This window comes from Mus pahari, chromosome 15 (genome assembly GCF_900095145.1).
Source record: "Mus pahari chromosome 15, PAHARI_EIJ_v1.1, whole genome shotgun sequence".
Lineage (NCBI taxonomy): Eukaryota > Metazoa > Chordata > Mammalia > Rodentia > Muridae > Mus > Mus pahari.
Genome location: NC_034604.1, coordinates 19884320 through 19912173, shown reverse-complemented (window position 1 = coordinate 19912173; position 27854 = coordinate 19884320). Strand labels below are relative to the sequence as shown.

The window sequence follows — 27854 nt, the reverse complement described above, 5'->3', positions numbered from 1 at the left end:
AATTCAATTACATTTAAAAATAATAGCCTAGGATATATATGTGTGTGTGTATACATATATATTGGATATTCGTTTGCTTGTTTGGTTTGTTTGTGAGACGAGCGCTCTCTACACAGTCCTGATTATCCAGGAATTTACTATGCAGACTAGGCTGAACTCAAACTCAGAGATTCTCTTGCCTCTGTCTCCTGAGTTCTAAGACTAAAGGTGTGTATTACCACCAGGTGAAAATTTTAATTGCTAGAGGGAACTTTTTCTTTCTGGTTTATGTTTCTCTATACAGACTGTGTGATCATATATTCATAAATTTTCCAGTAGGCTTTTTTAAAAACTAAAAACAACACAAATGACAACAGTTCTTTAGAAGGAAAAATGTCCCAAGTACAGCCTTTAGTAGATGTAGTTTATAGAATGTGGTATCAAATCACATTTTATTGGTGTTTAAAGAAATCTTTTCCATGAGCTTGTGAAATGGCTCAGAGGGTAAACAAATTTGATCACTGGAGTTCAATCCTAGGATCTACATGTAGAAAGAGAAAACCAACTTCCGAGTGTTGTCGCCTGACCTCTCCCTGAGCACCATGACTCTTTCTCTGTATGTCTCTGAGGCAGCAAGATGGACCAATAGCTAAAGGTGCCTGCTTCCAAACCCATCAATCTGAGGCTGATTACTGTACTCACAGTGGAAGGAGAAAAACGAAAGCCTGCAAGTTGTCCTCTGGCCTTACACCCACAGACAGACAGACAGACAGACAGACAGACAGACAGACAGACAGACAGACACACACACACACACACACACACACACACACACACACACGTTATTTAAAAATTAAAGCCTAAGAAATGGCCTTACCCCCTCCATTCTCCACTGGGCTAGTAAAAGTCTACTCTATTCTAGGTCTTCATTTTTTTAATTAAAATTATTGTAGCCTCATAAAAATAATTCCATTTTCCTACTCTCTCTATATCCTGTTCGAACAGCGTGGTGGGCGCTGTGCCCGTCTTCCACATCAAAGGTAAAACAGCGAGGTTTCCTCTGATGTGTGTGATCCAGTTCTGGTTCTCACTGTGTGCAGATTTCAGTACCTCACTTCACTTGGGTACTTGCTGTTAAAACTCATAGCATGCCTCACCATGAGTTGGACCTAGGCTTTGCTCCTGTTACTCCCAACTTGTACATTTACCAAGGGACAAACAGTACCCAGAGTTCATTTCAGAAACCACAAATACCAGCTGCTTTGAGTGAATGGACAGCTTGTTTGCTCTGTGATGTATATTTTTATTTTCCCTTTATGACAACTCAGTAGTGCATTTAAAAAAAAAGAAATCTGAGCTGGGCAGTGGTGGCGCATGCCTGTAATCCCAGCACTTGGGAGGCAGAGCCAGGCGGATTTCTAAGTTCAAGGCCAGCCTGGTCTACAAAGTGAGTTCCAGGACAGCCAGGGCTATGCAGAGAAACCCTGAAATCTGTTTTTGTATTTATCTAGCACTGTATCTGTTAGAAACTATTTAGGATATATAATCTACCACACAGCCCAACTGTAAATTATTTTCTTGTTTTAGTCAACTTTCTCCTACACATCACACACTGCCTTCTCTGTAAAGGTCCAGGATCATATTTCTAAAATTTGTTATCTTTATGCAAGTATTTCGTTAAACCAATCACCTTTTACTTATAGAAAAATATTTAGACCGATGTTACTTCTTTCATCCCCATTAGGATAGTTTGCAAATGTGTTAACTGCCAGACTTTAAGAAAGTGGTCTTATCAGCATTTTGTTTGGAATACTCTTGGAGGCATTTTAGAGGCAATTTGAAAGGATGGTATTTTTGTGCTTACTTAAAAAAAAGAAGTTTGCAATGTTCCACACAGTTTAAGATAAAAGTACTAAGAACAAATTCACCAATTCCAGAAAATTACCTGTCATGTTTGATCCGGGCCAACAGAGGCTCCAACCACCCTGCTGTACATTCACAGTGAGCATCTAAGAAGGTGATCACTTGGCCTCTGGACACAGCAGCTCCTTTTAATCTAGCTCTGATCAACCCAGAGCGCTGCTCCATTCGAATTACATGAACTGGTACTTTAAGTTTTTTCACATAACTCTCTAGAGGTCTTTTCAAAAAGTCTGAAAATATAACAAAACAAATGAATTACATGAACTGGCATTACCCAAATATAAAGCAAACTAGATTTGCAGCATTCTTTCAACATATACATACTGACAGAGCACTAAGTGAGGCTCCTTGTCCCATCAACACTGTTTCCTAAAGGAAGTTAACTTCATGAAAGTATGAACTGCTGCCTCTATCTTGCCACCTGAACACTAAGACAGTATCTATGGCTCCATTATCACCCAGGATAGTCACATCACCATGCATCATCTACCAGGCTTCACAATTCTCTTCCTAATAATGCTAAAGAATCTGCAACAGAAGCAAAGAGGCTGAGCCAGGCATGGCAGTGCATACTGATAATCCAGGCATGATGGAACATACTTGTAATCCCAATATCTGGAAGGCAGGAGCTGCAGGATTTTGAGTTTGAGGCCAGTGCAGGCTACACAGGGAGTTTTAAGATACTGTCTCAAAAATTAAAATGCCAACACCCCCAACACACACACTCACTCTCTCTCTCTCTCTCTCTCTCTCTCTCTCTCTCTCTCTCTCTCTCAAAACAACAAAAAAATGTCTCGCAATAGGTTTTTTTCAAAATAGTTTTAAAAATAAGCCTTAAAAACCAAAGCAGTCTAATCTTAAAGACCTACATTTCAGAAAGCTATTAATACTGTCTTGTCTATGAACGACAACAACAACAAGTTTTTAATGCATGATTCTGTACTACTATAACAAATTCCCTTGGCATTTCTGACATCTTTGTGACCTTTATACAATGGACACTAAGAAATGTGTGTCTGCCAGGCAGTAGTGGCGCATGCCTTTAATCCCAGTACTCAGGAGGCAGAGGCAGGCAGATCTCTGAGTTCGAAGGCAGCCTGGTCTACACAGAGAAACCCTGTCTTGTAAAACAAAACAAACAACAAAACAAAAACAAAACAAAAAATAAATGTGTGTCCTTAGTCCATACATAATTTTATAAGAATCGAGTTCTCGGAATGTAACTGGTGAGTAAAAGCCTCCTCGGATATCCTGCCTTCTGCTGTCCTGTAAATGGACCCCTAGCATCCCTGCCACACAACACAAAGATGTCAGTTGTGTCACTTGCTGGTACTGCTGAAAAACTTGTCTTGTACATTAGTACACACACTAATATTTTACAGTACTTTAATTGTTCATAATTTCTGACTTTAAAAGTTTCTGAGCAAAGGTAGATTTACCTCCCATTTTTGTGTTTCCATGGCAATATTCTAAGCACTCACCAAAAGTGCTCTAAGATCCAACTGGAGATACACACTTCCATTTCTTATAAGGTAAAAATGAGTTATAATGAGGCTGCTGAGATGGCAAAATTGGATCAGTGTGCTTGTCTCCAAGATGATAACCTGAGTTTGATTCCTGGGACCCACGAGGTGGAGAGAACAGACTCACATCTACCTGTATGCCTTAGCATGCAGGCTGTGTGGGAGTGCGTGCGTGTGCATACGTGTGTGTATGTGTCCCCCAAAACAAATAATTGCACATAATAAATTTAAAAAACAAATAGCCACAAACAAATAGCACATTGTCACTGTGCTGACTATACATTCCTTCCCCTTACTAGTGACATCATACACAGGTAATTTGGGGGAAACGTAGCGTGTGAGCTTTGGGCACTCAAAGTCTATGGAAGAGCCCCTACACAGCTCTTAGATCCTTTTCTGGCTCCATGCCTTCTTCATTTAGCAAAGAGTCCTATGGAGCCACTAAGGATTGTAGTTTTTCATTCCACAGAAATGTACCCAGAAAGCTTTCATTTCCATCTAACTTGTTCATACAGATAGAGTGCTACCACTTTACCGTAAGTGTATTATACAGGCAAAGTGCCTATATAATACTTGAAAATTTCTCTCAGTTCACTAAAAACTGCAAATCCAATATTCACAATGTACCAAGCAGATTTTAAACAAATCTACATGTTACAAAAACAAACAGACAAACAAACAAGAAAAGTATGTTATTCCCTATAACATCTGAGAAATATCAGTCAGATAATGGTGTGCAGCAGCCAGAACAGAAGACTATCTATAGAGAGACCATAGACATTATGTTTTGAAATCCTGGTGAGAACTGTCTTCCCAGGTGTGTTTAGGAGGGGGACATGGCAGTTTCTGTGACAATACAGGTCTTGGAAGATCAAGAAAAGCTTCTAGAAATAAGCTATTTGAGCACTGAGGGAGATTAGATGGTAACCAGATTGGGAAGATGGTGAAGTACATTTCCTAGAGAACAGTGTTCTGGGCATGGGAACACAGAGAAGAACCTAGGCAGCAGAGAGTGACATGCTAAATAAACTCAAAGGAAGCTGTGGCCAAACCAGCAGTACGGGAATAGGCAGCAGTATATGGCTCACAATATGACTAGAGCCGGGGCTAGGTCATACATGTCCTGGAGAACTGCACCCATCACATTTTTAACTTTTAAATTTTATTTACTTTTATTTTATGTATATGAGTATTTTGCCTGCATTTATGTCTCTTCACATGTGTTCCTGGTATCCAAGTAGATTAGAAGAGGGTATTGGATCCCCTGGGGCCAGAATTATAGATGGTGGTGAGCTACCATGTGTATGTAGGGAATAGAAACTCTGGAAGAACAACTACTGCTCTTAACTGCTAAGCCCTGCATGTTTCCTCCACAAACTTACTCTACATGTGGTGTCTGTCTGCCTAGAGGACTGGTAAGCAGCTGCCAAGTCATATTTGGTGTTTGCTACAGGACTGTAATGCTGCCCAAGAAGATCAAACTCACCCCCAAAGAACTATTGCTGAACAGATCCATTTTCCCCATATCCTAATAACTCTTCTCTTCCACTGCCTCTGTTGGGTGGTAGGTTAGAGGAAATATTGAATCCTTATTAAAAGTAGGTTGCAAAAAATTTATGCCTACAGTGTGGTCTACTTAATTAATAATAGCTCTTATTCAGTTTAACATTTAATTATATACTGTACACTTAAAATATTTGTGCTTACAAATTATTTTTTCGTTTAAGGAGGTAAGATGATGACACTTGAAAACTCATAATTTTTCACTTGTATAAGCTGGCAAAATGATAAGATTTAAACTATTATTAAAACAAAGTATTTCCAATAACTAATGTATGATATGTTTAAATATAACTACTTTTAAATTTATATATAATATGGGCACCGTTAGGAATGGGTATAATATCCAAAGAGGTGAAAATGACGGGCTACGAAGTTTGACGTTCATTAGGAAAGCTATGAGGGGCTAGAGAGACAGTTCAGGGGTTAAGAGCACTTAACTACTCTCTAAAGGATCCAAGTTCATTTTCTAAAACCCACACTGGGAGGCTCAGAACTGTCTCTAGCTCCTGGGGCACTGATGACCTCTTCTGGACACCTGCACTCATATGCAAGTCCATACACAGACACATAATTAAAATAAATAATAAGCTGGGCATGGTGGCGCACGGCTTTAATCCCAGCACTCAGGAGGCAGAGGCAGACGGATTTCTGAGTTCGAGGACAGCCTGGTCTACAAAGTGAGTTCCAGGACAGCCAGGGCTATACAGGGAAACCCTGTCCCGAAAAACCAAAAATAAATAAATTAATTAATTAATTGATTGATTGATTAATTAATTAATAAAATCACATAGAAAGGAATGAAGAGAGATAAGAATCTATCTCCTGTAGTTCTTCCTAAATCTTTCCCATGTCAACAGAGAAATATTAGCACAGCACGTGACACTACTGAGTACTAAATAGATGGGTTGTGGGGAAAAAAAATAAAGCAACTGGGAAATACTGGGTTCCTGATTTTAACAAGGTCTATCTTTTCTACAGCATCTACAACATGAAATCTCCAAGGGTTCAGAGTCAACAGTGGTGGTTCAAGTTACTTTTCACTAGTGTATCTTTTCCTAAGAGTGTCTCATGAAACAGATTAGGATATTCTAGATCTTTGAAAAATCCTGATATTCTCAGAAGGATATCTAAGCAAGAGATGTGGCCGATGTATGTGAGAACACAGTCAGATTATACACCACATTTTAATCCTGCTTAATTATTTCATGCACCTAACTACAGATCATTTCTGAAATTTAGAAAGGAAGGAAACAAGAAGCCTCAGAAGAATCCAGAGAACTCTAGTCTGAACTCCATTTTGTGGTCAAAAGTTCTTCCTGCCACTCAGAACTAAATTTCTCCCCTCATGATCAGAATAGCAGCTTTCCACAGAGAAAATTCTAACAAAATTGTGTGGGTTTTTCCTGTTCAACATCAACATCACATTTTAAAGCATTATTTCTTTTCCCCAGTAAGATTAAAATACAGCACAATTAAACACTAAATAATATTTTTATGGCCCACAATGTTATACTTATGTGAATGAGTTTAAATGGCAAGAATTTTTAGATAAATTAGAAATTTACATATGATTATTAGGTTAAAGTTATAGCAATAGTTTGCAAGCTGTTAGTGATCAAAGGTCTGATATCACTGGCACTAAGATGCATAATTTACCTCTTTCACTGGCATCATCTACAAGAACAATCTCTTCTATCATGTGTCTTGGCGAGCGATTAATGACACTATGGACCGTTCGCAGAAGTGTGCTCCATGCCTCATTGTGGAAAACAATCACCACACTTGTTGTAGGAAGGTTATCTGGATACACCTTTGTTTTACACCTAGAGACAAAGCAAATGCCTTTATAAAAGAGACCTTAAGAAACTATAGATAAATGAATCTGTACTAGAAAAGTTGACAGAACAACAAAAAGTTTGTGCTAAAGGTAAGACTGTAAGTGGTTTTCCATTTAGGTTGTGATTAATGTTGTATGCATAAAAAGTAATACTGATATAGAGGAATAAAAATGACTTTAAAGATATTACCTATATTCTTAAAATAATTTCTCCTTATGCAGACTTGGTTTGATTCATTTTATTTATTTATTTATTTATTTATTTATTTATTTATTTATTGCTATTTTTTTCATGTTTGTTTGTTTTCTGAAATCAGGTCTCACTGTGCAGCTTTATAGCCTGAGACCTGATATGCAGACTAAGATCCCCTGGAACTCAGAGATCTGCCTGCTTCCGCCTCCCAGGTACTGGGATTTAAAGTTGTGCACACAGCTAGGTTAATTCACTTTGATGAAGAATGAAATAGTGCTATATTACCAATCTCAAATTGCACTTTAAGAACCAATTGGCTTAAAAAAAAAAAACAAAAACAAAACAGAATTAAGTAACCTTAACAAAAGTGTAACCATCACAAATTGAAAACATAAAATAAAATACCAGATGCAGATACCTATCATGTATCATGTTCTTAATCTTGGTAGCCATTCTGTAAAGCAGGCACTTGGAGCCACTTGTCACAGGTGAGTGAGGTCTCTCAAGGTTATTATAAAAAGGAGAGACAACCCTGACTTCCTCTACTTTCCTACCTCAGCACATGACTCATCGCTCTCACAGGCGCCCCGGGCATGGTAGACCCTGGGATGAGAAGTCTTTGCCATGCTGCATGCAGACTTTGCACTTCAGAAACACTAAAGTAGAGAGATCTCTTAACTAGCCTTGGTGGTGTGTGTCTACTGTGCACATCTGCAATGTGTACAAGAAGAAGTGAACAAAGAATTAAGAGGGAGCAAAAAAGCCACATTTGTAACTGAGCAGCATTCTACTACTCTGTTCCAGTGAAGCATCACATTCCATTATGACACCCAGTGGTAGGCTGGGACTATGTCACTACCAAGGTATCATATACAAGTTGGTCCAAAGACCAAACTGGAGTTAATGGTGAACCAGTTGTGTCTGAGACATGCCCAACACTTAAGTAAAATATGAATGCTCAGATATGAATATACACGTAAATAAGTATAACTAAATCCACACCTTGACCATTACAGCATATTCAGATACTATGCTAAATGAATAAAAACAAAATGTACAGCTCCAAAGCATCAGCTGGGAGCCGAAATTTGTATCAGCTCAAGCTGTGCCACAGGAAAGGAGGGAACATAAAAACAATATTAAACAGAAAGCTAGAATAAGTCAGATTTCATGAAAACTTTGCTCTGTCCATCTTTGTCCTAGTTGTGCATCTGCCCTTGGGTTAGTCCATGTAGCTCACAAAAATCCACCTGGGCTGGATGGTCTCGGTTTAAATTAACTACAATCCTCATGCGGGCCTCCTCATACTCTAGCCCCGTACAGCTTTCTTAGACAACTCCTTCAAACCCTCACATCTCAGATTTCTAAAATCACTTTTGCCTTCCTCATTTACAACTTTGTTTCCAATATCACAAAACAAATAAAAAAGCTTCCAGAAGAGAATCTCCATAATGCCTCCAATATACACACACCACCCTGTTAGTATTTAGAATATAAAACCACGCTTTTTCTTCTATTGAGGACTTGAATGATGTATTCTTATCTAAACACCTTCTCACCTACTGATGTCCAAAGCCTTTGCTTTTAACACTTTTTAAAACTCTCCCCCTCTCAACTGGGTCATTTCCATCAACACACACTGTTATCTTCTTTCTCCTCCCCACATGCCTCCCCTCATCAGAGCTGCCTTATCTCAGATGCACTGCTATACAGTGCTGCATATCTCACTCATCCCCAAGTTCATTATATTATGGAATATGGCAAACACAGAGTACACAAAACACATTTGTTGGGCTCAGTTCCCAGAACTGCAAAAACAAAACAAACACACCCAAGATATGTGAGCGGAAAGAGCTGGTAGAAAGCAAATGAGTATATAACTACCACTAAGTGAAAAGACTACACATCGTCTCACAAACTGCCCTGTTACCATCTTATCTGTCCCTAAAGGAAAAACTATGGTGGTTCTAAAGGAGTTTTATTTGGTTAGTTTTGACTTGTTCACAAATAATATTATTCTCTCTATATTATATGATTATTTAGCTATTTATTATGCTGGTAAGGTTTATATTGGGAACAACATGACTTTTGTTCATTTCTACTACTATAAAGTACCCTACTCTATTTACTACTTGTTGTTTGAGACAGTCTCACCGTTTAGCCCTGACTGGCTTGGAACTCACTATGTAGACCAAGCTGGCATTGAACTCACAGAGATTGGTCTACTTCTGCTTTCTGAACGTTGTCATGACAGACCTTCTGTTTTACTAATAGAACTTCCAGATTTTAAATTGTGGAACCAATACAGACTTACTATTATAAACATTTTGCTTTTGTCTCCTGTTATATGCATGTATGCATGTATACATACACACACACATACATACATACATACATACATACATACATACATACGTGTGTGTGTGTGTGTGTGTGTGTGTGTGTGTGTGTGTGTGTGTGTGTGAAACTGTTAGGCCATGAAGGATATAAATGCTGATTTTAGCATGAACAGACACATTTTCAATATGGCTATACCAATAGTATATGACAGTATCACATGATTTGGCACTGAATTGATTTCTAAAATTATTAACAAGTTGGAGTAATTTGTCATATCCTCAGTTATTTGAATAATCCCTTCTATAAAATGATAATCAAATTTCTCACCCCTGCTACCCTAAGACAAGGTTTCTCTGGGTAGCCTTCACTCGCTTGGAACTCATTTTGTAGACCAAGCTGGCCTTGAATTCAAAGATCTGCCTGCCTCCATCTGGCTCAAATCTCATGGGTTTTTTTACTGGGTTATTTTTCCTTTTTAATATATAGGAGCTGTACTTCTGTATTTGAGCACTTTTCTAGTTATAAATGTCACAAATAGTCTTCTTAACAATAACTTGATTAAATATACTTTTCCCCCTCTCTTATTTAATAAGCAGAAAGTCTTTAAGGGGGCTGGTTGTCTATCGATGGTAGAAACACTTGGCCTAGCATGATCATGTTCTTGGCTTAGATCCCTATCTAATCTATTAATTCCCCCTCCCCTTTTCGTGTGTGACTCTTATGATCTGTTTAAGAAATCTTTTTCAGAGGCTGGAGAGATGGCTCAGAGGTTAAGAGTACTGGTTGTTCTTCCAGAGGTCCTCAGCAACCACATGGTGGCTGATAACCATCTATGAGATCTGACGCCATCTTCTGGTCTGCAGGCATATATGCAGGTAGAACAATGTATACATAATAAATAAAATAAATCTAAAAAAAACAAGGGCTGGAAAGATGGCTTAGCTGCTCTTCCAAAAGTCCTGAGTTTAATTCCCAACAACTACATGGTGGCTCACAGTCATCTGTAATGGGATCTGATGTCCTCGTCTGATATGTCTTAAGACAGTGACAGTGAACTCATATACATAAAATGAATAAATAAACCTTAAAAAAATCTTTTCCAAGTTTAAAGAGATATCATATGCAATCATTTATGGCCCTGCCTTTTTTTTACATTTATGATACACAGAATACAAACTGTTTGCAAAAGTACAATTTCTCTTTTGTCCTTAATTGCAGGAGATTCACTCAATGGCATTTGTTGCTTAGAAGATTATCCTCTCACTATCCCAGAGCCTGGCAATCACCGAAGTGGATCCTCACAGCCAGCTATTGGATGGAACACAGGGTCCCCAATGGAGGAGCTAGAGAAAGTACCCAAGGAACTGAAGGGGGCTGCAACCCTATAGGTGGAAGAACAATATGAACTAACCAGTACCCCCTGAGCTCGTGTCTCTAGCTGCATATGTAGCAGAAGATGGCCTAGTCAGCCATCACTGGGAAGAGAGGCCCCTTGGTCTTGCAAACTTTATATGACCCAGCACAAGGGAAGGCCTGGGCCAAGTAGTGGGAGTGGGTGGGTAGGGGAGCAGGGGTGGGGGGGTATAGGGAACTTTCGGGATAGCATTTGAAATGTAAATAAAGAAAATAATAATAATAAAAGAATTAAGTGGCAAGGCATGAATAAGGTGGTTTCACTGGGGGGGGGGGGGAGATTATCCTCTCAGGGCTACACAGAGACCTCTTAGTCAGCAATTAAGTGTTCATGTATGAATGAGATGTGAGATAAACTCCGCATTTTGTTCCTCTGACCTATGCTATAAGAACTTCAAAATAGCTTCATTACTATAGCTTTTAAAGAAATCTTGATTAATTCTACAATGCCGTTATTTCCAGTGACACAATCAATAATCAGCTAATCAAATTACACACACACCCCACATATATTCACATACTTATGACTATAACCACACTAAATTAATAAATCCGAGTCAACATCTTTATAGTATTGATCTTGAACATAGGGTATTTTCTTCATTTATTTTATTTCTCTCAAAATTACTTTAGAATTTCCTTCAAGAAGTAGATCGCCCCCCCCCACACACAGTATTTGTTAAGTTCTAATAATATCTAAAAAGGTATCTTAAAAATATCTTCTAGATTTTGCCTAAAAACAACATATATTACTATCTCTTCCTTAGAAATATAGACCTTACTGAACACATATGGATTATAATCCTCTACCTGTAATCCATCTGAGGATGGAAGGCTGAGAGTAAGGTTGAGGCAGAGCCTACAGATCTCCAGGCTTTCCTCAATTTCCTGAGGACTGAGCGTAGAGCACATCTGGCAGTGTGACACTGAATCGAAGTAATGACATAAGCACTCTACGTGTCCCTGATTTTCCAGTCATAATTCAACACAGTTATGTGCTGTGGGGGGTTACCTGTGGCACTGTTCTGTTCAGATCAGATTAAGAAAGTGCCCTTTGAGGTTCCTAAGGATATCAGGACAGCAACAAATTCTTGTATTAAAATAGTCACATCAACATATACTTCTTCTGTCACTGTTGTGGATTTTGATGACTTTAAAATGACTTAATCATGGTTCTATGTACAGCAGTTTGGCTTGAGTGTATGAAATTTACAGATTGTTAGATTCAACTAACTTCTTACTTATAAGGCTAACCAACAATACTTGTTTATTATGTCTTCTAATTTTACTGATCACTCTGATTTCATGAAGTACACTGGTGTATGTTCCTTCTTTTTCCTAGTAAAAGCTTGGCTTTGTTTCTTCCTTCGATGTATATAAAATGTAATTCAGTGTCAAGACAATGCACAACTACAAGTTTGTTACTGTTTATAGATATCTCTGCATAAAGGCCTTAAGTGGGGCTGGTGAGATGGCTCAGTGGGTAAGAGCACCCGACTGCTCTTCCAGAGGTGCAGAGTTCAAATCCCAGCAACCACATGGTGGCTCACAACCATCCTTAACAAGATCTGACGCCCTCTTCTGGAATGTCTGAAGAGAGATACAGTGTACTTACATATAATAAATAAATAAATCTTTAAAAAAAAAAAAAAAAAGGCCTTAAGTAATTTATGGATTTAATAGTGGTACTACTTTATAGTTTCTGCTCTCGAATCAGTTATTGTGGTGAGAGTTTTGGTTTCCTTAAAAACCCAGCTATGATATGTAAACATGTTTTGTTTTAATCCCAGGTGTGGGATATGGGGCTGCTTCAGATTCCCCAAGGCAGCAGACCAGCTGCCTTGTGTATGGTCTGACAGGGTCGTGATTCTGCCAGCTGCAGCCAGCTTAACTCTGAGAACTCTGGAGAAGGAAAGAATGTCAGGACGCAGAGAGGGACAGGGGATGCTCTAAAGAAGGTGCGGCTGTTCCTCCTGCTAGTTCCCGCTCCTGCTGCTACCATCACTGATGTTTGAGAGAAAAGAGATGAAAAGAAGTTGGAGAAGAAGCTGAGTAGATGAAGATGGACTTGCCTCAAGGAACTCAATGCCCCTAACCAGCAGGAAGTCGTTTAAAGAGACCTATGTCCCCTTTCCCCTCTAAACTTCTCTCTCTCTCTCTCTCTGTCTCTCTGTCTCTCTGTCTCTCTGTCTCTCTCTCTTTTGGTTTTTTGGTTTTTTGAGACAGGGTTTCTCTGTATAGCTCTGGCTGTCCTGGAACTCACTCTGTAGACCAGGCTGGCCTAAAACTCAGAAATCCGCCTGCCTCTGCCTCCCGGGTTCTGGGACTAAACTTTTCTCTTGTACCTGGTGTTGGGGTACTGGAAGGAATAATGGTTGGAAGGGAGGTAGAGAGAAAAGAACCCAAATAAAATAGACTCAAAAAGCCAACAAGTTAGATTTTGTAGGAACTGATAATTTAAAATTTCCAGGTTTTGTTTGGTTGTTTTTAGTTTTTATGCTTTTGAAACAGAGTATCATAGAACTCACTGTGTATACCCATCTGGCCCTAAACTCAGAGATATTCCTGCCAAGTGCTAGGATTAAAGGCATCAAAGGCTTTGACCTAAAATTTTAAATATGCCTATAATATCTACTTATAAAAGCGTATAACATCTACATTATTATAGATTTTTCTTTTGCTATTTGTTTTTGAGATTGTGTGTGTGTGTGTGAAATGTGCACATGAGTTCAAGAGCGCTCAGAAGCTAGAAAAGGGAGTTAGACCCTTTTAAAGCTGGAAATGTAAATAGCTGTAAGCTGCCCATTATAGGTGCTTGGAGTGAAACTTGGGACCTCCACAAGAGCAATACATGCTCTTAACTCCTGGGCCACATCTTTTCAGCTCTCCCTTTAAAGAATTTTTTATGCATGCAATTTGGTACTGCTGTCTATAGGCACAGTGTTTTCCAGCAGAGGTCCAGACTCTCTTGTCTTCCATAATGAAGAAAGTATATCATCTCAGTTTATAGGGGTCAAAACGGTGGTTGTCTCTGGAAGTGGGAGAAGTAACTGGAAAAGTAAATAGAACTTTATTTATTTGGTTTAGATGATGTTACACAGCTGTGTACAGACACATAAAAATTCAGTAAAGTGTACACACTTCACTGCCTCAAGTTACATACACCCGAGTCTTTCTGTAAACTGTTGAACATATGAATATTTTTGAAAGCATTTAGAATCCACTACTAATTCACTCAGAGAAGTCATCACTCTCCTATTCCTGAGTCTGCAGAACAGTAATATCTGGGGTGTTACGTCATCAGCACGCAGCTGAGGCTTCACGTGGAATTAAGCAGGAACCGTGACAGAGCAGCCAGCACTAAGGCGGAGTAATTGTTGGGAACACAGACACGCCTCCACTCACACCAACTGTGTACTTACCCCTCTAACCTCACATCTGGTAAGGATCTGTTGAGTGCAATCATCTCACTTGCCATTAAGTTGAACTGATTGATTTTAAACATCTCTTTCATCTTTTCTTGATCCTCTTTAGGAATGACAACTGGTTTTCCCATTTCTCCAGGACCTTCGTGAGGTTTCTGCACTAGCTCTAGAACTAAGAAGAAAGAAGAAGGGTAACTGAAAACCAATTTCATAACAATTAACACATGATTCTGAATAACAACATTCAAGTTAAAACTGCCCTCAGCAAGCAGAGCAGCCTCATCTGGGCTGTTCCAGCCTGTTTGGCTGCCCATGCTGAGGAAATGACTGACCTCTCAGCCTTATTCTGTTCGTTTAGTGCTAACTAGCTTTGCAGCTACCTGAGCACACTCCTCCAGTCTTCCTAGACTAATGCGGCCCTCACTGCTACTCACTGTCTTTCCTGGAGTTTAACCTAACTTTCCAAGCCTGCTATCTACTCCTCAGCACTCCCGAGTGCTGAATGGCTGCCACTTCCCTCCATTTGTGCCTTGGCCTCTCTTGCTCTCATGCTGTTGTTCATGCAGGCTGCCTCCACTGATATCCCCCTTCCTAGTTCTACCTCTACCATAGGAAACTACTAATATGCCTTTTAAAGGCAAGTAAAACAGTTTTCCTTTCCTTTCTAAAAAACTCACTCATTATTCTTATAACATTAAGTCTCCAAAAGCCAAACCTATGTTGGAGATTACAATGCTGTCTGACTGATCAGACTATGGGGAGCTGGAATGTTGCAGGTCCAGAGCCAAATTATCTTTGGCTATCTTTTGGCTATCTTTTTGACTCTCTGGTATCTTTGAGATATAATCTTAGCAAACCACTAATCACTAAGACTCCTGGATACCCACTGTAGAACACTCCCCACTTTGTTGTAACCTGCCTGCCAATAACTCTGGTAAGTATGCTGACCTTAACCTCCAATGGTTCTGTGACTAAGAAGCTCATGTCACTACTTTCACATGTCAACTGGGGTAACACGAATCCATGTTCTTGGGTATGGTTATTTACATTTGACCCAGAAGAAATCACCATCTCTCCACATATTTGTCCTTCCAGGACTTCCATGTCTCTCATAAGCCACTATCTCTTATGAATACTAAACTTTATGCAGGCGCAGCCCAGTAGACCATGACTCAGACATGAACACTCTACAAAAGTTTAGTCGTGTTTTACAGGCTTTATGCTCAAATAATACATAGGTTCAAATGAAAATGCTGGACTTTATAACAGATGTTATAAGCGCACCATTAATAACCAATCATAAGTAATGCAAAATGGTGGTGAAAGTACTATGAACAGGAACACTGCTGGATCAGGAATAGTTCTCAGACTCTGCTCCATCTTCCATGCTTTTAAGATAAAAAAACATTCCAAGAAATTTTGGGTTGTAGCATACACTAAACTTTGAAGTTATTGTATTAAATTTCTCACCTACATCTGAATAAGAGAATGCAGTAAGATCAAAAACGGCATAAAAATTGTTTTGGGTACAATGTGTTTATTGTTTTTATTTTATGGGTATGAATATTTTGCCTGTAGGCACATATGTGCACTACCAGCATGCATGGTGCCCAGGCAATCAGAAGAAGGCATCTGATTCCTTGGGACTAAAGTTACAGACAGTTGTGAGCCATTATGTATATTCTGAGACTCAAACCCAGCCTTCTACAAGAACAAATGCTACTACTGAGCCATCTCTCCAGCCCATCTGCTTAATTTAGAACTGAAAGTTTTATTATCCAGCAGTAAGTTTTTAAGTTTTCTGAAAGTGTCTCTACACAAAAATGGTGACTTTAAGGGAACAGAAAAGCCTTCTTGGATTGACAGCATCTGCCCAAGTACTAGTCAGCAAGGACTGTCTGAGGTGTGGTACAAAGGCAATAACCAACATTGTAAAGCAGCTAGCCAGATATTATCAGCAGGCTTGCAGATCGCTAAGAGAGAGCCTTTCTTTTAATAAGCAGCTTATAAAACCAAGAACTGAAGTCTCAGGCTTCCAGCTGCTATCATGGGCTGCTAGAACAGCTCAGGATAAAGGTGCTTACCACTAAGCTCAACAATCTTGAGTGTGATGAACCTGAACCGTGAAAAGGGAGTAACCCAGTCATGCAGGTCATCCTCTCACCTCCTACATACACACGGCACACAGAGCACACACAACACTGTGTACAACGGTGCAAAACACAGACTAAACTTAAAACTGTGATTGGTTCCAGAAGGTCCTACTACTAAGTTATATTCATGTCTAGTCTTAGGGATTCTGTGGACAATGGGTAAAAGACCTTGTGCTTGATGGGGTTTTTTGTTTGTTTGTTTGCTTGTTTTTGTCCTTGGACATGTTCTATGACCAACAGATCTATAGGGCAGAGCCTTGTTCATCTTTTCCTTGCAAATAAGTTTCTCTCTCTCTCTCTCTCTCTCTCTCTCTCTCTCTCTCTCTCTCTCTCTCTCTCTCTCCACACTAATGAGTGAAAAACAGTGATAACTAAAAGAAAGAACAAACATCACAGGTGACTCTCCTGAAAACTGGAAGGAGGTTGGTAACATGCCTGCCGCTGGCTGAGGAGCAGCATGTGGCTGTACTCTCAGTGCTGGGGAGGTAGACAGGAGGGTGCTGTAGCACCGCTGGCCAGATAATTTTGCTCAATAAATTAACTTCAGGCTAAGAGTCCATATCTCAAAAAATAAAACATTACCCAGGCCAGTGGTGGCATTAACCTATAATGTCAGCACTCAGGAGGCAGAGGCAAGCAGATCTCTTGAGTTTGAGGCCAGCCTGGTCTACAGAGTGAGTTCTAGGCCAGCCAGGGCTACACAGAAAAGCCATGTCTCAAAAAGCCAAAACAAACAAACAAAATAAGATGCAAAGTGATAAAGGAAGACAGCCAACATCAACTTTGGCTTCTGTGTGCCACACAAAGACGTAATCACACACATATGCATCCACAGACTCCCCACAACTGAAATCTCACGTGGAAGAAAGAAAACATGACCACAGCTCTCCTTGTTAAACTTTAAAGTATCAACAAAGATAGTACAAGGCCAGGCGGATGGCCTGTGGTTAAACTGCCTGCCACACAAGCTGGATTACACAATTCGATCCCTGACTGAAACCCTGAATCATTAGATGTAGCACACAACCTCAATACTAGCTCTCCTATAGAGAGCAGGGAAGGAAAAAAAAACAAAAACAAAATTGGACAATCATTCAGAAATTTAAAGGGCCAGCTAGCATGGAGCACAGCAACAGAAACAAGAAAAACCCAGCCTCAAATAAGGGACAGGAAAACACAACTCCCAAAAGTTGTCCTCTGACTTTGTCACACAACCTTGGCACTTACATGCGCACACACATAAAGGAACAAAAAGAACGGGAAGAAAGAGGTAGTAGGGCTTTGCTGAGACCCATGAAGGGAAGGTGCTCCCCCTACTGCCAACCCCGTTTATAAAAGTGGTTTTTATAAATTCACTCTTTAAAAAAATCTGTTCTATTAAGTGACTACCATTCATAAGAATGGAATATGAGTTATATCTCTGGCTCTGGGTAGAAATGTAACAGTCTGAGTTGTCTGAAAGTCGGACCCTTCAGTCCATCTTTGTGGTACAGAGACTTCAGAAACAGTACAAGGCCCACGAAAACCTGTAGGTGAGCACAGTGGTCTCAGTGGTCACTCTTAGTGTCCTACTCTGCAATGGTCCCTTTGGCTACAGCCATTATCATCTCTTAAAGGTGTTCGTTCACTTTGTAACAGATTGTTTACACTAGTCAGCTTGTTCTGTCAGAATTCTGTCAGCAGAGATCTTAAGAGCAGAGGATCAGAAGGGACACCAGAGCTGCAAAATAGGAAGTTATGCAGTGTGTTTCTAACAACTCTCTCAAAAATGTAAAATGAATCCACAGATTCACTAAGAAAAAAAATAGTATTTTTTCTCATTGTTGCTGTGATTTTTAGAGATTAAAATATTTGAAATCATAGAAGACTCGAATAATATAGTTTAAAAATAAATAAATAAATCTTGCCTACTGTCTCCCAAGCAAGGGAACCTTTAAAGAGTGGGACTAGCAAGTATGTATCCATGAAGAGATATTCACATCCTGTCCCACTCTATCCCTTCACTGTTTTCTGGCCATCATAGGCAAGCAGCTTCCTCTACTATATACTCTGCCCTGGCCATGCTCCATTGGCTAAAGAACCTTTTAGTGAGTTACCTTTCATGCTGCCACAGTGCAGAAAGCTAGTGTGTTTTTCAGGAGTAATGCTCTCCCACTGCTGACATCCTTCTCAGTTTTACACCAGACGCCCTCACCATCAAAAAACTACTTCCTCCGTCTCCCCATTAAGATCTGACTCAAATTCAACTCTCCTTCAGAGCCCATGAACCTCATCACCTTATCTGAGATTCTATGTTCAGTTTTTATTCCATAAGCAAAGCATTATCACCTTGTTTCATGATGTTATTTTCAACCCATTTCTCCATTACTTTGTATTTTCATACAAAAGTTGCTCCTTTTCTTTGAAGTCTATGTCACTAGTGTTTCAAAATCATATTAACCTTAGGATCTTCAAGAATAACCCTTTCCTTGGGATTTCAATAGTATACTGTCCTACTTGCTGGTAATTCCTCTTCCCCCTTTTTACCAACTCCTCCTCTCTCAATGTACATACACACAGATGTGCACAGATATTTCTTTAACATGTGTTACCTGCTTCCTCCATGCTCAAGTGTGCTAAGAAGCTACATGTCTATTTCTCAATAGCACACCCAATCCCTGCCCTCCATGTTTACATTCTCTGACATGGCACTACAAGGTCATCAGAAACCTTATTACCAAACATAGCACAAACAACTCATCTCACCAACCATGGTGGTACACACCTGCTATCCAGGATTTCAAATACCAAAGAAGAAAATGGGGGGGGGGACCCCCTGAGTGTTGTGTGTGGGTGAGTGAGAAGGGAAGGGGAGGAAAACAAACTGCATCTCAGTAATACTTGTACAAAACTTATTCCTAACCTTCTAAGACCCAGAGTCTCATCCAGGCTGCTCCTCCGATGGGGAGTCTGCCTCAGCAATCTGTTTAACCAAGTAAACATGATGGTCAACTTCAACTTTTATTTCTTTCAAACTTTCATGACAGGCTGCAACTAGTTCATGTACCCATGTCTCTTCTAGTCAGGTCTCATCCAGCACACAACCACTGATTCATTCAAAAGCCCCAGTCTTGTTAGATGACTTAACCTCTTGTCTGAAATCCTTTGAGGGTGTGCCCCTGCCTGCAGATAAGCCAAAATCTGTGGCATGCCACAAGATCCCCTTTTGGCCTACTGTGTAGGTACCATGCTTGTCTTTGACAAGTTTTTTTAAAGGTAGAAATTCTTTTAAGATGTATTTATTTTATAGGTATGAGTGCTTTTCATATACATTATGCGTCAAATCTGGTGGAACTGGAGTTACAGATGGTTGTGAGCCACTATGTGGATGCAGAGAAACTAGTGTGCTAACTGCTAAGCCATCTCTCCAGCTCAAAACTTTTCTGTTCTTGTTCAGCACCTATCAGAGCTTTAAACACATTCTCTAATTGATTTTCTATGTGCTAGAGTCTCTATTTTTCTCTTGCTTTTAAGTCTCTGCATTCCAGACAGAAACCATAAGCTCCAACTCTAACTGATAATATATTAAAGTGGGGTGAGAGAGAGGAAAGCCACTCTGGGAAAAGAACACCCACCAGTTTCGGGCTGGAGAGATGGCTCAGCAGTTAAGAGCACTGACTGCTCTTCCAGAGATCCTGAGTTCAATTCCCAGCAACCACATGGTGGCTCACAACCATCTGTAATGGGATCTGATGCAGCTACATAAAATAAATAAATCTTAAAAAAAAAAAAAAAAAGAACAGCAGCAGTTTCTTACCAGTGAGAAGTAACCCTTGCCCTCTGGTCTAAAGGGACCAGGGTGTGCAGCTCTGCTGCCAGTTAAGAAGGCAGTGCTTTGTTACTCAGTAATGCTGTGTAGTAGAAGAACCATAAAAGCAGTACTTTGTGAACTTGTAAGTAGATTGATGGGGCTAACCTAGGTACTGCTAACATCCTGTTCCAGCAACTAAGCAGAGCCGGTTATATAAGCAATTATAATTAAACAGGCACAGTTCCTAACACAAATAAGTAGTTTTTAGATCACAAATTTTGGAGAACCAAGTATCTTCCTCCTTATAAAAATTAGAGTCAAAGAAAATTAGTACTGGGAGAATAACTACATATCATTTCTTCAAAGAGTAAAATGCCAAGCCGGGCATGGTGGTGTACAACTTTAGTCCCAGCACTTGGGAGATAGAAGCAGGTGGATCTCTGAAACTGAGGACAGCCTGGTCTACAGACAGAGTTCCAGGACAAAAAAACTCTTATCTCAAAAAACAAACAAAACAAGAGCAAACAAAAAATGAGAGTATTGAACAACCCTTTCACAGGAGTCATCTAAGACCACTAGAAAACAGAGATATGATTTAAAACAGTACTAAGATAATTTTACAGTTGGGGTCACCACATAGGAGAAACTGCTAAAAGGTTGCAGCATTAGAGGATTCAGAACCATTGCTCTATCTAGAGAATGAGAGTCAAGCGGGAGACTTGACACCTGCTAACAAAGCTTTAATGTTCTACTCTGCATTATGGCATTAGACCAATCTTCAGTACAATCTTGGTAGTTCCAATTAGGAGATTCCCTGTCATATGATAAAAAATATACTGAGCAAGTCAATCACACTTAACATCCAACTGTCAGAAGAACCAATCACAACACTGTTAGAAATATAATCACCATGTAGGAACTTAGGGATTACTATTTATTTTAAAATTTAAATCTATATATAAGTTTAAATTTTATATAAAATATAAAATGTTAAATATACAGCTATAAATCCAAATTTGAACTACAGTAGAAATGACCAATCTCCTTAAGAAGATGGCTGTACAAAGCTACTCACCATCGCCAGCAGGAAGTCCTCTCTCCTTCTTCTCTTCACATTTGTTGCATTCACTGAAGTAAAGCAGCAGGAACATATCCAAGAGTACCCAAACCAAGGAGGTGGCTAGAACCACCTTGCAATATGCAAATTTTCTCATGGCACTTTAAGTCAAATGTAAAATTTTAAAATATATATATAGATATAAATATACAAATATCATGAAAATTATTCCAATCTGGTTTCATCAGAAATCACAGTCATATCCTATGAAGAAAAAAGAGGGGAAAAGACTCTTAAATTCAATACATAAGAAATGGATCATGTGATTAATTTAACATTATAAATATTAAGATAGGAATTAATTTCATTAACAAGAAAGTCCATTATTATATAAATAACTCTTATAGAGCAATATTCAATAGGAAAAGGGTAAACGGGTATAAACAGGCCTTTAAAAAAAAAGAAATCTAAATAGCCAATAAAAACGTGTAAAAATGTGCTTATTTTCTTGTAACTGGATATATAAATTAAAACAGCAGTAAGCTACTATTTCAGTCTCATCAAAACATAGGTCTTAACTTCCTTTCTCTCCAAATGTTTTACTGAATTCTAAGACAAAAGCAGTAACAGTTAATCAACCCAAGATCTTCAGCAAACAGTGATCCTAGTCTGAATATCCAGTTCTCCCCTAGCCAGTACTGCATAGTCTTTCAGGCTAATTCCTGTCCTCCTTTCCCCACCAAATCCTATGTACAAACATCAAGCCACTACTGACCTAGAAAACATCAGCAGAATACACTGCAGGAAAGGGGAGGGATTCTAAGACTTACTCCTAAACTCTGATGGCCTAAGTTTTTAGTTTCTACTTCCCACTCTTCTACATTCTATGACAGATACTCTTATACTGTCATCAGAAAGTGACAGAAATACTCAGAGTAAAATTGTTTCTAACAAGTCAATATTTACCTTGGAGAGCCCTGGAGCAGCCTGAGAATCATATCACTGAATAATTAACACAAAGCCAGTGTTGCTGCTGACTAGGACAGAGACCAATCGAGTTTATTTAATCAAGAAGACCGAGGGAACACCTTGTCCATGGGCCCTATGCTGAAAGTCATGTAAGCACTGCCTGAAGAAGCAGGCTGACAGGTGCTGTGCAGCTCCCTACAAGGGGAGTCTTACAGATGAAGACTGCGAACAATCCAGGGCAGGTGATTTCATCTATGAAACACCTTAAGTAATTCTTCACAAAGTTGCTAGACAACAACCAGAGTCACCCAAAGAGGTACTAAATGATACTTGTAACATAAATTACTTCTGCTCACATCTCTGGGGACTTTGATCTCCTACGTGTGTGGTCTTTCATCAGAACAGCATTTTTTGATGACAAGGTGAGAGAAAACAAGGGTGCTACAGACTTTTTGTAGCATCATGTCTATTCAATTGATTGTGTCACATGCAGTGAGTAGTGACTACAGAAAAGCATGAGGGGATTACAGAACATGAAACAATGGCTCTCACCACAGAAGCGGGGTATGTAAATTTATATTTGAGCCATTTCACACAGAAAACTGTCTGGCAAAGAATCTGACTGCTAATGTAGTGTGTGTGTGTGGGGGGGGGAATCAAAACCCAAGACACTAACAAAACGGTCTCAAGTAGACCAATAGGACCTAAAGCTCCTAGAGGGCCAGAATAACCTTAAACTTCTACAACTCCTGCCTATAACACTCTAGTGCTGGGATTATAAGTGAGCACAATATTTTATGTGGAGCTAGGAATCAAACACAGGATCTCATGCATCCTAGGCAAGACCTTTATCAACTAAGTACTTCCCCAGACCCAGTATTTGAGATCTAATAACCATTACACTAATATATATTATTGTCAGTTCATTTGTATCTAAAAAATATGTCTTTTTACATTGAGACATCTAAGGAGAAAACATGTCTACCTGACAACCTGTATGCAATTTTTTAAAAAAGTATCTTTGAGTATCCTTCACATAAAATGCTTCAGAAACTAACTGTTCCAGATTTTAAAGCTTTTCAGATTTTGTAATATTTGTACAGACTTAATTTTTTGAGCTCCACAATACTAAATCAGAAATGTTCCAAAAGCTAAAACACTTTGAGTATACAATCAATGTTTCAGATTTGAGAGCATTATAGATTACATACACACACACACAGTGAAAAACTACTCAATTTTTAAAAAATCACTGTTGTGATCACTGAACTATTTCTCTGAGTTATTATCCCAAGTTGAGAGGTCAGGAGAACAAAGCTTACTTGGAATACTGGTAGAGACTCTTAACAGAGCTTACCAGATCAAGTGTGTTTATTTGGGGCATGCAATGGTAAGTATATTGACTAGTATAGAGTGATAAACTGACTTTGTTTCTAAGAGTATCTTAAAATTTTATATTTCTACTTATAAAATGATATAAGCTAAATATAAAGAACTCTTTATATAAAAATATAAAGATCTCCCATCTTCCAGGTCCTCATCTATGCAGCACCACATCCAACTTTGTATTTGGTGATCTATCGTCTCTGCTGTTACTGGTGATCACTCTATTTCTTTTCTCACATACATATTGAAATCCGGCCCAATGCTCTATTAGGTAATTTGTTTTGCCGTCTTCTTTCTCTGAAATTCTTTATCTAGTGTGTGTCAGTTATAATCTCTACCTGTAAATTTTTTTCTAGTTCACAGTTTACCTTTAATAAAGAATATAATTTATGGTTCAAAAAAGTATCATTTCTCAAATCTTAAGAAATACTTCAAGCCGGGCAGTGGTGGTACATGCCTTGAATCCCAGCACTCTGGAAGCAGAGGCAGACAGATTTCTGAGTTCGAGGCCAGCCTGGTCTACAGATGGAGTTCCTGTACAGCCAGGGCTACTTACACATAGAAAGCCTGTCTCAACCCCCACTCCCAAAAATATTATATTTTTATGTGGAAGGATGTGTCACAGTCAGAGGACAATTTGCTGGAGTCTGTTCTCTCTTTCTATCAAGTAGAAAGATTCTAAGATCAGAAAATAAAGTAAGTTGTCTTTGAGGACCTGGGCAAACCATAGGGACTGAACTCAGGTCATCAGACTTAGGAGCCAGTATCTTAACCTACTAAGTCACCTTGATGTATACCTTTCATTATTTCTTTGTTCTTGGTTTTTTGAGACAGGGTATATGTAGTCCCAGTTATCCTAGGACTTGCTCTGCAGAACAGGCTGGCTGCAAACTCAGAGATCCACCTGCCTCTGCCACACCTAGCCCTTTCCCTACTTTCTCAGGAGTGCCTTGGCTATGTGTCCCATTGGTTTCCCTTTAAAATTTTAGATTAACTTTTTTTTTGTTTTTTTTTTGTTTTTTTGGTTTTGGTTTTTCAAGACAGGGTTTCTCTGTATAGCCCTGGCTGTCCTGGAACTCACTCTGTAGACCAAGCTGGCCTCGAACTCAGAAATCCGCCTGCCTCTGCCTCCCAAGTGCTGGGATTAAAGGCGTGCACTACCACCATCCGGCCTTTAGATTAACTTTTAAAGGCTCTATTCCAAAAGCCACTGTGATTCAAATGAAATCTATGAGCAATCAGAACTGTTGTCCTTGTGATTCTTTAAATCCACACACTCTCATCTCTCCACTTAGTGAGGCCTCTCTAGTAATGAGTTCAATAAATCTCATAAATTTGTTTCAAGTCAACCAGATATTTTTAAATATTTTCTTCTACTTGAGTACTGAAATTTTGTTATTAGTTTATAGAAATACACTTGATTCTTCTTTTTCTTCCTCTTCCTTCTTTCTTTTGTTTTTTTTCTTATTTAGTTTTTCAAGGCAGGGTTTCTCTGTGTAGCCCTGACTGTCCTGGAACTCACTCTGTAGACCAGGGTGCCTCCAACTCAAGAGAGCCATCTGCTTCTGCCTCCCGAGTGCTGGGATTAAATAAACGGCGTGTACTACCAGGCCCAACTGAGAAATGTGCTTGATTCTTGATGGTTGACTTTTAATTCAGCTACTTTACTATGATGTCCAGGACAATGTAAACAGGTGGGTACCTACAATCTTGTTTTATTACTGAGCATAAGTGGTAGATTTTCTTTTTGTAAGACCCCCCCAAAATGTAGTCACTATGATTTACTACTTAATTATTTTAAATGATATTCCATTTATTGCAAAAGACATTTAGTATGATAGAACAACTCTACTATTCTGAGAAAATGAATAAAAGAAATCATAAAGACCTATTTCTAAAAGTTGAGAGAAAAAAGGAGTTAAGCTTTAAAAAATCTAAAATGTTTTCCTAAATAACCCCACTATTAAAATGGTAAAATAATTTTCATTTATATTATCCTTTTTAGTTGAGTTTCAAGTCCTACAATTAATAAATTTTAAAACTATGAAATATGTACTTTCTGTAAAACTGGTTTTTCTGTGAACTCTATTCTTTAAAAAGGCAGGTATATACCTAGATAGCCAGCATCCTACTGAACTCAGGCATGTGAATCCTGCCTAGAGATATACTGTACTTTTCTCCATCAATCACACTTGAGGAATGCATGTCTATATGATTCTTACAGAAAGAATACCTGGAAGCCTGTGTCTCACCTAATAAGAATCTCTATGCTATGTACCTTTTTTTTTAAAGATTCATTTTATTTCATTTATAAGAATACATAGTAGCTGTATTCAGACACACTAGAAGAGGGCATCGGATCCCATTACAGAGTCCATGTTGTGAGCCACCATGTAGTTCTGGGAATTGAACTCGGGACCTCTGGAAGAGTAGTCAGTGCTCTTAACCACTGAGCCATCTCTCTAGCCTCCTTGTTTATTTATTTGTTTGTTTGTTTATTTGTTTGTTTTTAAGGCAAGGTCTCACTATGGTTGGCCTAGGTCTCAATCCCCCTACCCTACCTTTCTAAGCACTGTGATTATAAGAGTAGGTATCATACCCAGCAAAAATGTTCTTTCTGTCTAATCCACTATGTCAATCATCAGGGCCTTGCACAGGTTGGTTTTTTTTTTTTTTTTTAAGCATTCTGCCATTAAGTCATCCCCAGCTTTAAGATAGGTCTTCGCCTGCATCCACCTGAGTGCTAAATTTACAGCAAACGGCACCACACTCAGGATGTCTTCCTGCTATCTGCAGCTCTATCTTTTGCTGTGATGGATCTTAGCCAGGAGGTCATGTGAGCTTTCTTAACATATCAGTAGCAACTTGGACCATTCAAAACATGATATTAAAATTTTGGTTTGCCAGGCGTGGTGGAGCGCTCCTTTAACCCCAGCACTCGGGAGGCAGAGACAGGCAGATTTCTGAGTTCGAGGCCAGCCTGGTCTATAAAGTGAGTTCCAAGACAGCCAAAGCTACACAGAGAAACCCTGTCTCGAAAAAAAAAAAATTTTTTTTTTTGGTTTAACTAAACCAAGCAGTGGTGGTACATGCTTTTAATCTCAGCACTCAGGAGGCAGAGACGGGTGTATCTCTGATTTCAATGCCAGCCTGGTCTACAAAGTGAGTTCCATGATAGCCAGGGCTGGCTACACAGAGAAACCAAACAAACCAAACAAAAAACAAAATAAAAATTAGTTTGCCACTGCACCTATTTCTTTTCTTTGTCAGGACATAAATGATTGTAACTTCTTCAAATGAATAAATCAATGTATAGAGGTGAAGTTAATATAGCAGGCCTGGAACTGCTCTCCTTGAAAAGGTGTGGTATATAAAGTTGGCCCTTAGCTCAAATCAGAGAACTTGAATGATAAACAGTTCTCCATAGTGATACAAAACTTTCTCTAAATAACAAGTGTGCACCACTGTGCCTTAACTGCACACACAATTTGGTTAGTTAAATATCTTTTTCTTCTGTGACTCTGTAATTTTGGTATGTGCAAGATACAAGATACCTCTACATGACCAGCACCAGTAAAAACCTTGGGCATGAGTTTCTGACTTTCCCTGGTAGGCAATATTTCATGTGTTGTCACAATTGCTGGAGAAACTAATCACACCCTGCTATCTCTCGGGGAGAGGACACTTGTACCCTCACTCCCAGTGTCCTTCAGATTCTGTGTCCTCTTACTACAATTGATTTCTGTAGTTAGTATTACTAACTACAATGTGTCTCTGTAGTCAGTATTACTGACTACAATGTATCTCTGTAGTCAGTATTACTGACTACAATGTGTCTCTGTAATCAGTATTACTAACTACAATGTGTCTCTGTAGTTATTATTACTGACTACAATGTGTCTCTGTAGTCAGTATTACTGACTGTAATGTGTCTCTGTAGTTATTATTACTGATTACAATGTGTCTCTGTAGTCAGTATTACTGACTACAATGTGTCTCTGTAGTCAGTATTACTGACTGCAATGTGTCTCTGTAGTCATTATTACTGACTGCAATGTGTCTCTGTAATCAATATTACTGACTACAATGCGTCTCTGTAATCAATATTACTAACTACAATGTGTCTCTGTAATCAATATTACTGACTACAATGCGTCTCTGTAATCAATATTACTAACTACAATGTGTCTCTGTAGTATTACTGACTACAATGTGTCTCTGCAGTTAGTATTACTGACTACAATGTGTCTCTGTAGTTAGTATTACTGACTACAATGTGTCTCTGTAGTTAGTATTACTGACT

At 39.0% G+C, this 27854-nt stretch overlaps 1 protein-coding gene across 2 annotated transcripts in view; it reads right to left on the bottom strand.

The window, feature by feature from the left end:
- Galnt1 (polypeptide N-acetylgalactosaminyltransferase 1) overlaps positions 1-27854 on the bottom strand; it is a 67986-nt gene that overhangs the window by 19698 nt on the left and 20434 nt on the right. For both annotated transcript variants that reach the window (XM_021214613.2, XM_029546936.1), the window contains exons 3-6: positions 21215-21460; positions 14194-14368; positions 6645-6811; positions 1925-2132 (exon numbers count right to left, since the gene is read on the bottom strand). In XM_021214613.2, the coding sequence (XP_021070272.1) occupies positions 1925-2132; positions 6645-6811; positions 14194-14368; positions 21215-21353 (689 nt within the window). In that variant the 5' untranslated portion in view covers positions 21354-21460. The remainder of the gene's footprint in view (positions 1-1924; positions 2133-6644; positions 6812-14193; positions 14369-21214; positions 21461-27854) is intronic.